We start from the raw sequence: 11,346 nt of genomic DNA on the forward strand, positions 1-11,346 counted from the left end.
CGGATCCAATGAGCAGGAGAGGACTCCCTCAATCAAATGTCAGGAGGTCACTGAGTCACGGCCTGGATGTGGCACCCTGACTCGCCCATCCACAATCTTCTTCAATCCGTGACAACATTGGAAATGCTAAATTAATGTAATGGGTATCTGGGGGAAACATTAGTCATGTGCCACTGATTTTTGTGGTCAAGTCTAAATGTCAAATTGAGCAATCAAAGGCTAATCCCTATGTTTGGGTCCATTTACAGATTATATGAAGCCTAATGCCCGCCTAGTGCACACGGCACTGTATCATCGGGGCCAAATCTTTGCGGTGCAGTCGAGTGTGTCGAGTCCCGCTGATCCGCCATGTGTTTATGTACCAGTCTGCCCATGCTCTTTGCTCCTCATCATTCTCAGGCAAGTCTCCCAGTGCCAGCAGCAGGTCTTTCCCAGCTTCCATAAACTATCAGCAAGGCCAGAGCGATGTAAGGCGGCCATATTTACAGCCCTGAACACAATTGGAGGTTAACAATAAGGCCTGGCTGCTGGAGTTTATGAGCTGCTGTTAAATTGGCACTATGATTAAAATCTCCGTCAGGTGAAAGACAATGGTGCAGGACTTTCTTTCAAGCCTCCCATGAATTATCTCCTCACCTTACTCCTCTCTCTTCTAATCTCCATGACCTCGTTTGCAGGCTTTTACCTTGGCTAACTTACCTATTAAAGCCCACTAAAAGTGGACTTAGAGTCACTGGCCTGCCCTGTGTGTGTGTGTGTGTGTGTGTGTGTGTGTGTGTGTGTGTGTGTGTGTGTGTGTGTGTGTGTGTGTGTGTGTGTGTCTGTGTGTGTGTGTCTGTGTTGTGTGTGTATATATGTGTGTGTGAGATGATGTACAATATAATATAGGGTTCTTTATACACCAATGCATGTTTCTGGAAAAGTGGACTTAAATCTGCTGGCCTGCCCTGTGTGTGTTTGTGTGTGTGTGTGTGTGTGTAAAATGATGTACAGTATAATATAGGGTTCTTTATATACCAATGCATGATAGATTTATTGGCCTGAAAGTTAATGATGTTTTTCCTCTTCTGTGTGAAGGAAATGTATTTATTTATTATTTGTATGATAAATGAATAAATAGCAAAACATATAATTTTTGCATGAATACTTTGCAATATCTTAGAACCATATTGTCCACCCCTACATGGCATGCATCTTTGAGTCCCCCCCCCCCCCAGTTTTCTAAGTGTGACAGTCTGAATAACCATCTCATTAATATCTGTGACTGACAAGCAAACTATCTTTTGACACATGTGCTTTCATTTCTCTTTAGATCCATATTAATGATTCCCAGGATTATTAATTCTGCTCTTCTCTTCTGTCTCGTGTTGTTCTCCAGCCTTTTGGTCTACTCCTAGTTTGCCTGCATCATTCTTCCCTCTCATACGGTATGTGAGATGAAGGGGCGGGCCCCCAAAAGCAATCTGCCACTGACAAGAAGAGCTGGCCACAGAGCACAGAATCTACACCTCATCCATATTAACCACACACACACACACACACACACACAACACACACACACACACACACACACACACACACACACACCACACACACACACGCCCAGATAAATGGTTATATGTTGGCACCAAATGGAAAAAGGACACACCTGGCTTGATATAACTTAGTAAGACTGTCAGACAAAGTGGTTACCACCTGTAGGCTCCCCTGAGGCGCACATAAACACACAACTACACACACACACGCACACACTAAACACACAAACACACGCATGCAGACAAACACACACTTTGCAACAGTGCAAATCTATTACAGGTTTCATCGTGAAAAGCAGGTGGCCAGAGAGATATTCCATGTCTTTCAAACAGAACAGAAAAAAACACCCTGAGTGGGTTCCTGTAATTGCCAACCCTGGCACTCTTTCAACCATTTAGGCAGCAATTTTAGTGATTTGCGGCAACGAAAAGAAAGAGGTACCGAGGCAAACATTTGGTGTTGAGTCGCAGCCTTTTCCTCACAGAGGCAGAGAGGAATTACTTCCTCTGCACACGATCCTGCTCCTCGTCTTTTCACTTTGCTCTATTTCTGATTTTCTCTTGTTTCCTTCCATCCCTTCTGCCTTTTGTCTGTCCTCGCCTTTACCCTCCTTCGTCTTTTTCTACGTTTCCGGCTTCCATGTGCTTTCTCTCCTGCTGCCACCACTTTCTCCATCCGTCTGACAACAAACCAGAGAGGCACAGGACCCACACAAGTTCTTTTTAAAATCAGAAACCAGATCAGAAATCAGCTCTTTACCTTCACTCACACAAAGGACGCCACTTAAACTTTTAGAGAGGAAGCTTGAGGCAGGAAGAGCAGGTCTTATAAAAGACCTCATTATATGAATTTAAGCAGTAGGCAATGCACCATTATCTTTCTCTATCTATGTGTGTGCCCCAGACAAGTGCTTGTTTGCAATGAGGTCATTCCACTCCCTTTTAGGCTGTCTATTAATCGTGAGTGCACAAAGCCTTGGGGGCATTTTGGGTTGTTTTCATCCGTGCAATTTCAGGTTCATTGTTTGACATTTCTGAAATGGAAGCTTTAGTGAGCTATTAGTACAGCACAAAACAGTAGAGGAGCTCAACAAGGAAGGGAAACAAGGGAGAAATTCCTCTGTCCCCGTGACCCATAGTACAGCACGTTAAACACACTATATCATCCTCCACTCTCTCTCGGTCTTTCTCGCTTACACACACACACACACACACACACACACACACACACACACACACACACACACACACACATACAAACACATCTGTCGTCAAACTAACTTTGACTATCAGGCCTGGTGATATGGAGTGCAGCTTTGGCCTTTGCCACTGACATTTTCTAAGGGAAGTAGCCCACTCACTGGAGCAACGTCACATCGACTGCATGTGTCAATTATGTTGCTTTGGTATTTCCTCGAGATGTCGGTGCGGAATGAGCAGCAAGGCCTTGAGAGAAATGTGAAACACGGTGTGCAATGTATACACATATAGAAGCACACGCACTCAGCAGAGGTCAAGCAATGCTGGAACAAAGAGCTGGTAAATGGGCATGTAAATTATAGATGAAAAGAGATGTGGTTTGAAAGCCAAACAGAAATGTCTTTAGGGTAAGCCGTGTTGACACACACACACACACACACACACACACACACACACACACACACACACACACACACACACACACACACACACACACACACACACACATTTGAAAGGCTATAACACAATGCTTGTAACAAATAAAGCAGTGTTATAGATAACCATAAATGGAGCTCAGTCTTATTCTCTACAGATCATAAATCCAACTAAGCACCTCCTGCAGCGGGCCAATTCTATCTCCTATATTGTAATTGTGATGATTTAGAGCGTGTTTACCGTCCGAGTGTGAACACAGTTCATCTAAGTGATCATTATTTGAAGCAAACCAAATCTATCACCCGTCGTTTAGTGGACAAATGACAAAGCGATGCTATTAAAATTCATAAAGGCCATGCCGTAAACTTTCCGACACATTTTAGTGACTTCAGCAGAATGCTTGGAGTGCAGCCGAATATTTGAGCTTCAGTGCACGAGACCGACTCATCCTGAGAGTCGCTTTTCATTTGACTGTTACAGAAGAGGAGCCCTAACGCTATCAGGCAGGTTTAGAGTTTAGAGGGGGGGGGGGGGGGCATTCAGAAAGAAAACCCTGCCGGCTACCCTTCATGACTCTTATCTCTTCAAGCACATTTCCAAAAGCCTTCACTTAAATCGATTTTGAAGAAGACTGCATTTTATGGAATAAGATATATCGTCTTCTTCTGGTCTAGTCAACAGAAATACAGCAATATTGTTACAATTTGGGTATTTAACTTGAACTCTGTTTGGGGCTTAAATTCATGCAGCCACAGCTTGTTTGTGGCCAATCACATACTGTATATTTTGTATGGGGTGATACATTGCTGCACATGCAGGTCAGAAAAAGATATGACGATCAGGGCCTGAAATTAACACCTGACCACCCGCCAAATGCGGGTGAATTTTGCAATTGGCAGGTCACACTGTCAATCTTCCTGCCACATTGGCAAGTAGCCAATGAGAATGGAGTGATTCAGACGCGTAAGCAGGGTCCAAAGTTGATTACGGGCCCGGACCAATCAGGGGACTGCATCACTGGAAGACTCTGATTGACAGCTGGGGCCCTCTATCGCATTTTCATAACTCACGACAATACCAGCAGTCCCACGTGCAGCCACTGACCGATCAGGAGCACCAATGGGTCAAAATCATTTCCGTGTTTCTGATATGAAGACGAGACGTGTGTGACTCGAACATCTCACCGACAAAACGGACAGCCGTGCAAAACATGTCAGACCGTCCTGCCAATATGTAGACATTTTAACATCAATGTACGCTGTGATGGTTTTTCACTATAAAGTCGCTGAAAGTTGCAGCTGTTTTAATCCTGTCGGTCTCTGCAGCAGGGGGGTGACTGACGCACACACACACACACACACACACACACACACACACACACACACACACACACACACACACACACACACACACACACAGAAACACACAATCACACAGGCTGGATGCAGGAAAAAAACGCTGAATTGAATTGAGGACAGCTACAGGACAGCTAAGTCCAATAACTACTTTATCAAACCCTATGATTGTGTGTCCCAGGCCAGGATAGGAAATTATGCCTTTATGCTGGATAATCAAGGTATGATAATCAATCATACAATAGTTAAGTATTTAAAATCAGTTTGTGCGTTATATATTGAAAATGTAGGTCCACATTCTGTTTGGTAATACATCTCTAGGCATTGAAACTTTCACAGAAATAAATGCAGGAGGAGGAGGTTGGATTACATGATGCATTGCCGATTTATTTCTACACATTATTAAAATTTCCAAGCAGTGTGTGGGGTCACAAGGCCAAACTGTAAATGGGATTTTAACAAGCAAAAAGAAAAGTTTCCAAACTATTTATTATGGTTACAGATTCGGTAATGTTGCCCACCTATATTAGACTAACCCTAACACCTCAAGCATTATCCACCATTATCATTACTGTGACTATTATTGCCACTATTCATTACAACCCCGACCCCGTCAGACACCGCCTACCAAGAGCCTGGGTCTGGCCGAGGTTTCTTCATAAAAGGAGTTTTTCCTCGCCACAGCTTGAATCGTTGGGACATTTTAAATTATTATTGCGGTCTAGACCTACTCTGTCTGTCATGTGTCTCGAGATAACTCTTGTTATGATTTGATACTATAAATAAAATTGAATTGGAATGAATTGAATGGTATCTAGCGGTGTTGCAGTACTTGAGAAACTACGTTTTGAAGGTCTCAAGCCTTGTCTCATTCTCAGATAAAGAGGACTCTGGATTATATTTCAAGACCACAACTGCCTTTTGATTATTGTATCAAGGCATTTCTCATGATACACTCATGGCAAAAGAAGAAGTGAGTGAAGAAGAAACTTGGGTGTGAGTTTATGGGAATGTGGATCTGAAATCAATTTCAGGAGTAACCTATGATTAGCATTTTCCAGTTTTTATTGTGTCATGCAGTGTGGTCTTATTCTTGACTTGGTCTCGACCCCTCGTCTCGGTCTCGATACACTGTGGTCTTGGTGACGGCTTGGGTTCGGTTTAGGTGGTGGACTACCCTGGTACCTAGAGTTTACGTTGCATCATGTCTTAGAAAGGAGCACTAACCTGTGGGTGAGTAAGGAGACAGAAAAGAAGAAAGACAGCAATAAAGAAAGACTCACTGCAGCCTCGTCCTCCCTGCTGTCGCTGGTGTCCTCGCTCTTGTGGTGGCCGGCTGAGGAGCGAGTGTCCCTCTTACGGCTGGCGTCTGTCCCCTCTGTCTGTCTCTCTCCATCTGGGCCAAGGTGAAAACATGAACACACATTTAGAAAGCCAGTCAGCACCGTTATCATCATTGATGTTGCTGTCGTCAACCTCATCATCATCCTTATTGTCATCATCTTCATTTCCATTTTAATCATTGTCATTAATGGCATAATTGGCCTTTTCATCTCTACAGCATAATTATATTTCTTCATTACCATCAACATCCTGGTCAACAGTAGTTTCGAGCTATCGCTCATTTTTCTTCCTGCTACTCTCTAGTGTAATCATCAGATAAAAGTTTCTAGAGAAAAAAGGAGATTAAGTGAAAGATTTTCAATTCAAAAGAGACGAGATAGAAGAATAAAAACCAGTCCGGAGGGGAAATGTGAAGCCAGATGAGTGAAAATGGGGGGGGGGGGGGGGGGGGGAAATCGAGAAATGGAGAGACATAAAGAATAGCTTTTCTTGCTGCGAACAGGAGCTGTTAGGATGCTGTCATGCCACAGATGGATTATGGGAGTTTTGCTGCACAATGATGACAGTTGCCTTGGCCGGGAGAGAACAACCGCAATTTAAATCCACTCATTACAAGTGTGCGTGTGCATGCAAGTGTGTGTGTGGTTTTTTTGCGTGTCCGTCCGAGAGCATATGGTCAAAACTCTCATCTCTTTCAGTACTGCCAGCCAAACACATGCGCATGTGTACACACACGCTGTCATGGATGATCAAACCGAAGCGCCAACACACAGAGCAGTAACAGGGTATTCAGCACTTTATGAGAGCCGGGTTGTTTGGAGGGTTTTCTACCTTTACGAGGAGTTCATATTAAAAAAAAAAAGGAATCCATACCCTATTCACTCCAATCTTTTTTTATTTCTATTGCACAGCATTCAGTGCCATTTGGCTGACATGGTTCACGAATGCACAACATCGCTGCAGCTCGGACTGGCTGCCGTAAAAGCTGGTGCCTGTGTCATTGACTCCCTCATAAAAAAAAGCAAGAGGGAGGGATGAAGGGAGGGCGGCACTTTGTGCTGTCCCAAATGCACTATAGTGAAAGGGGTTCATTACTGTGGGGGTGGCTGCAGTGAATGCACATACAAAGGGATGCATTGTGATTCAAAGACAGAATGGGGAGAACGGGTGGCTATAAAGCATAATGAGAGCTAATGTTTTTGAATGGTTTTCCAATATTTCCCCCTAATATGAGTCTGAGTAGGCTGAATAAGGTGCGTGTGTGCGTGCGTGCTTGCGTGCAGACTGATGCAGTCTAGGAGAAGACAAAAGACAGTTCGCTGCATGCTCACTCATCATTCAAATAAAGTGACGGAGAGGAGACGGTAGGAAAACTATGAAAAACAATCAAAGCCGGAAAAAAAAAACAACAACCACAAAATCAAAATGTGGCAAACAGCAGTGAAGGCTTTCCTCTTGTACAACTTGCTCTCCATCCCATGAAAGTCTTCCGCAAACACAATCTGTGACAATAATTTGTTTACCTCATTTGTTTGCATATCGTCTCGCCTGTCTCCCTCCGTTCCCTTTGCAAGTTCACTGATTCCAAAACAGCCGTAGTAAAGAATCGGCTTTGATCTGAAAAATCATCTCCTTTTGTTGAATAAATGAAACCGAGGAGAAAATGTTCACAATGCCATCCACCCTAAGCTGTATTAGCATCTTGCTCTCCGATTGTGTGAGGGTATATTGTGTTGCCTGTTGTCTGACTCTTGTCAACTCAGGACACTGGAAAGGTCACCCCAACAACAACAAAAACACAATACCAAGCAATAGAAGTGGAGGAAGCTTTTAGCGAATGCCATTTCCTTGTCAAACCAGGCCACTGGAGCCACAGAAACCGCACTGTGGAACCTGTCCCCCAACCTCGACGTGGACAGTCTAAGTACGTCCTCCGGGGTCGATCAAAGCTTCACCAGCCATGCTCAACTTCATCTCACTTCCAATCTGTCTTTCCTGTAATTTTTGAGCCAAAAATAGCAGAATACTTCAACTTCCACGTCTTGATCTTACTACTTATGTAACTAAAAACTAAAGAGGCATATGTCTCTCAGTACACATTAGGGGTGGAGTGGAAAAAAAATCGATACAGCATAGTATTGCAATATTTTCAGTGCAATGCGGTATCAATAAACAGGCGCCGAGTATGGATCTTTTATTGTATATTATATATATGTGTTGGTCAGTTTGTCTCCTTGATAATCCCATTTTAAAGCAATAAAACTGCAGTTAGATAAAACAGATGTTGACCAAGTTTCCTTTTGGGGACATCATTTGAAATTGGAAAAAATTGGAAGAAGGAAAAAAAGGTTATAAATTGCAATACATAGCCGAATTTTGCCATATGTGTAAAATCGCCATAATTTCGTATTGTGGCGTAAGTATCGTGATGAGATCGTATCGGGAGGCGTCTGGTGATTCTCACCCCTATCACGCATGTGTCTAAATGTTAAGATGCTCTCAAATGCATTCCCCTAAACGAAGATGTTAAAGAAAGAATATGAGGAAGATCATTTCTATATGCGTTGCAATTCATCTTCCGCTTCATTGTGCTGTCTATTTTTGTTCTTCCTCTGAGTAAACACTGCAGTGAGTCACTGCATGAGTCAACTAGCAGCACATCTACCCTTAACTGTTTATCTGATCTATCTATTATGAGCAGGCAATGCTCCAGGGAACCAGGTGAGACTCCCCTCTACCTCGCCTCAAACACAAAAGCCTCATATCAGTCTTACTTTAAAATAAAAATGAGTGACAGCTTCAAACCTTAAAAATAGAGACGTCAAACTGCTGAAAATAACCCACTGTCCACGATACCATGGTTAAAATACATCAGCCTGTGTATCATACTCCTCATAATGACCTCCATACACACAATAAGCTGATGAGAATGCAATGTACTTTGTATGCAAGATAAATGTTCAAGCAGCATACGTTGGTCACACCGACAGCCAAATCCATCTGAGCTTCCTTTAATACCCTCAATAAATAGAGAAAAGATTAAAAGCATTAGAGTTTGACGGAAAGAAAATCACCTATGAAAACACAAAGCGGTCGACCAACATTAGGAGGCAAACTTTAACAAGGAATTCACTTTTAAATCATTTCTCCTCTTCTTCAAGTCCCCCGAGCGCTGTCTTTTGAAGTCTGGGGAGAATGTTTGACTGAACTTTTTTCCTGAGAAAATAAGACTTCTTAAGCACTAAGAGTACAGAATGAGTCTATGCACCTATGCTTTATCGAGTGTATGTGTAACGGGAACGACATTTTGCACTGCTATATCATTATAGGTACATTTTAATAATTAATGCCTCATTTACAGAGTCCCTTTATAGGGACAAATGTTGTTTTTAAAGAATTTTAACTGCTAATACATTCTTCTAATAAATTATTCAACAATCCCAAAAGGAAAAGATGAGTACTGCAAAGCACTTGTAGTTGTGTAGTGTGTGTGTGTATCATTTAACATTATTTGCCAACATATGCCTTAGCATTCTTGTATAAGTGTGTCCTGACTCAAGCGTGATTTATACTTCTGCTTTAAATCTATGTCGCGGCTAAATTTAATTTTAATTTTCTAAATAATCCCCAATGGGGAAATTACTATTCACACTCTGTGTACACACTTTATTAGTAATCACACACAGGCTTGAAATACACACACATGCTCAGGACCTATTCATGCACTAATGGAGAGATGTCAGAGTGAGCGGGCTGTCAGCTGAACCAGCGCCCTGAGCGGTTGGGGGGGTACGGTGCCTTGCTCAAGAGCACCTGGCAGTGCCCAGGAGGTGAAGTGGGATTTTGGTCCATATGGGGACTTGAACCAATGACCCTCCGGTTCCCAACCCAACTCCCTACGGACTGAGCTACTACCACCCCTACACACTGTTTCTCTCACTACGACACTAGAGTAAGGTGACCAGATTTCTCAGATAAAATCCGGGGATATTTTCAGCTCAGAAGCGTATATACCTCCAAAACACGTCATATTTTTATTTTTGTAAAACTTAAAACGGGGACACTAGACCTAGAGCTGAAAGTATCGGATACAATAAAAACTATTAAGGCAATATTTTCCTTTGACATTGATGCAGTATAAAACGAGATTGCTGCAGTCGGCAGCAGAGAAACAAGCTACAATGGAAGTTAAAGAGATAATTGTCCATCTTTACGTTCATAAAAGTGCTTGTTTTGCCACTGACAGACTCAGATTAATATTCTAAGAGTCTGATAACATTATGGAAAGGATTTCTAAGGGGGCTGACCTTTTTGTTAAAGATTAAGATCATTTTTTAAAACATAAAAGTCCGCAAAATTGTGTTCGCTAAACCCACCAGACTCCATGTAAATAATCAGTAATTTTAGCATGGTAAAATACGGCTTTCTAAAACATCTCTGAGCTCTGAGCAGCGCTGCTCGATCGGCTCCGTTAGGTCAGTGTTTTGTTTCTTTCAGTCCAATTTCGGGTCTGTCAATCACAGTGACAACCGGGGACATTTCCGGGGACAGATCCAGCCGGGGACAGGTCACCAAAATCGGGGACTGTCCCCGGGAACCGGGGACGTCTGGTCACCCTACACTAGAGTCACTACTCGCGCCGAAGCTAATTGCCGTCACTCTAGCACACACTCCCCACACACACGCCGGCTCGACGCACACACCAACGCACAAGCATAAACGGGGGGCCAGTTACGTAGGCTACGCCAAAAGCTCTGCGTGGAGCCTCAGCACAACCATAAATCACTCTTAATTCATGCATGTGTGGACACACGCTAGTGAGTAGCTTGTCAGATAGAAAGATGTGAAGCTGCAATTAGAATGACTCATTAATAATGTTCCCCGCTGACAGGAAGTTCAGAGAACCAATACAAGAGTACTGGGGTGGAATTTCCAGAAACACCATGTTGTGGTATAATGAGAATAACATTAGGTCCTTCATAGGTCACATGTCAGGGGACGAGAATATTTGGCCAGTTTCTAATAAGCAAACCTGTTCATGTATGATTATTAGAGCCCGACTGATAAAGCATTTTTAAGGCCGATACCGAAATATGTGGTTATTTAAAAAACTGATATGCCGATATATTGGCCGATGTACAGTACATTTAACCCTTGTGTTGTCTTCCCGTCAACCATGAAAAAAAGTTATCACTTTTTCTGACATTTCTGTCACTTTTTCAACGTTATGGGTGTTTTTTCCAAAGTTTTTTGATATTTCTAATGTTGATTTTTTCATCTTATTTCGAAGGCCCATTTTTTGGGGGATGAAAAAACTGAAAACGGGTCTAATCTGACCCAAAGACAACATGAGGGTTAAAAAAAAAAATCCAGAAACGCGTAACAAAATGTAAACAGATTTCCCTAACATTAGTTATTTGTAGTTATTTATGAGTTCTCACTGAAATAATAAGATAATAATTTGTTGTATTGTCACA

At 42.5% G+C, this 11,346-nt stretch overlaps 1 protein-coding gene across 1 annotated transcript in view; it reads right to left on the reverse strand.

Moving 5' to 3' along the window:
* The window catches only part of b4galnt4a (beta-1,4-N-acetyl-galactosaminyl transferase 4a), a 175,045-nt gene that overhangs the window by 116,702 nt on the left and 46,997 nt on the right, over positions 1 to 11,346 (reverse strand). The window contains exon 2 of the mRNA XM_032524296.1: positions 5,809 to 5,921. Coding sequence (XP_032380187.1) covers positions 5,809 to 5,921 — 113 coding nt within the window. The remainder of the gene's footprint in view (positions 1 to 5,808; positions 5,922 to 11,346) is intronic.

This window comes from Etheostoma spectabile, chromosome 8 (genome assembly GCF_008692095.1).
Source record: "Etheostoma spectabile isolate EspeVRDwgs_2016 chromosome 8, UIUC_Espe_1.0, whole genome shotgun sequence".
Classification (NCBI taxonomy): Eukaryota; Metazoa; Chordata; class Actinopteri; order Perciformes; family Percidae; genus Etheostoma; species Etheostoma spectabile.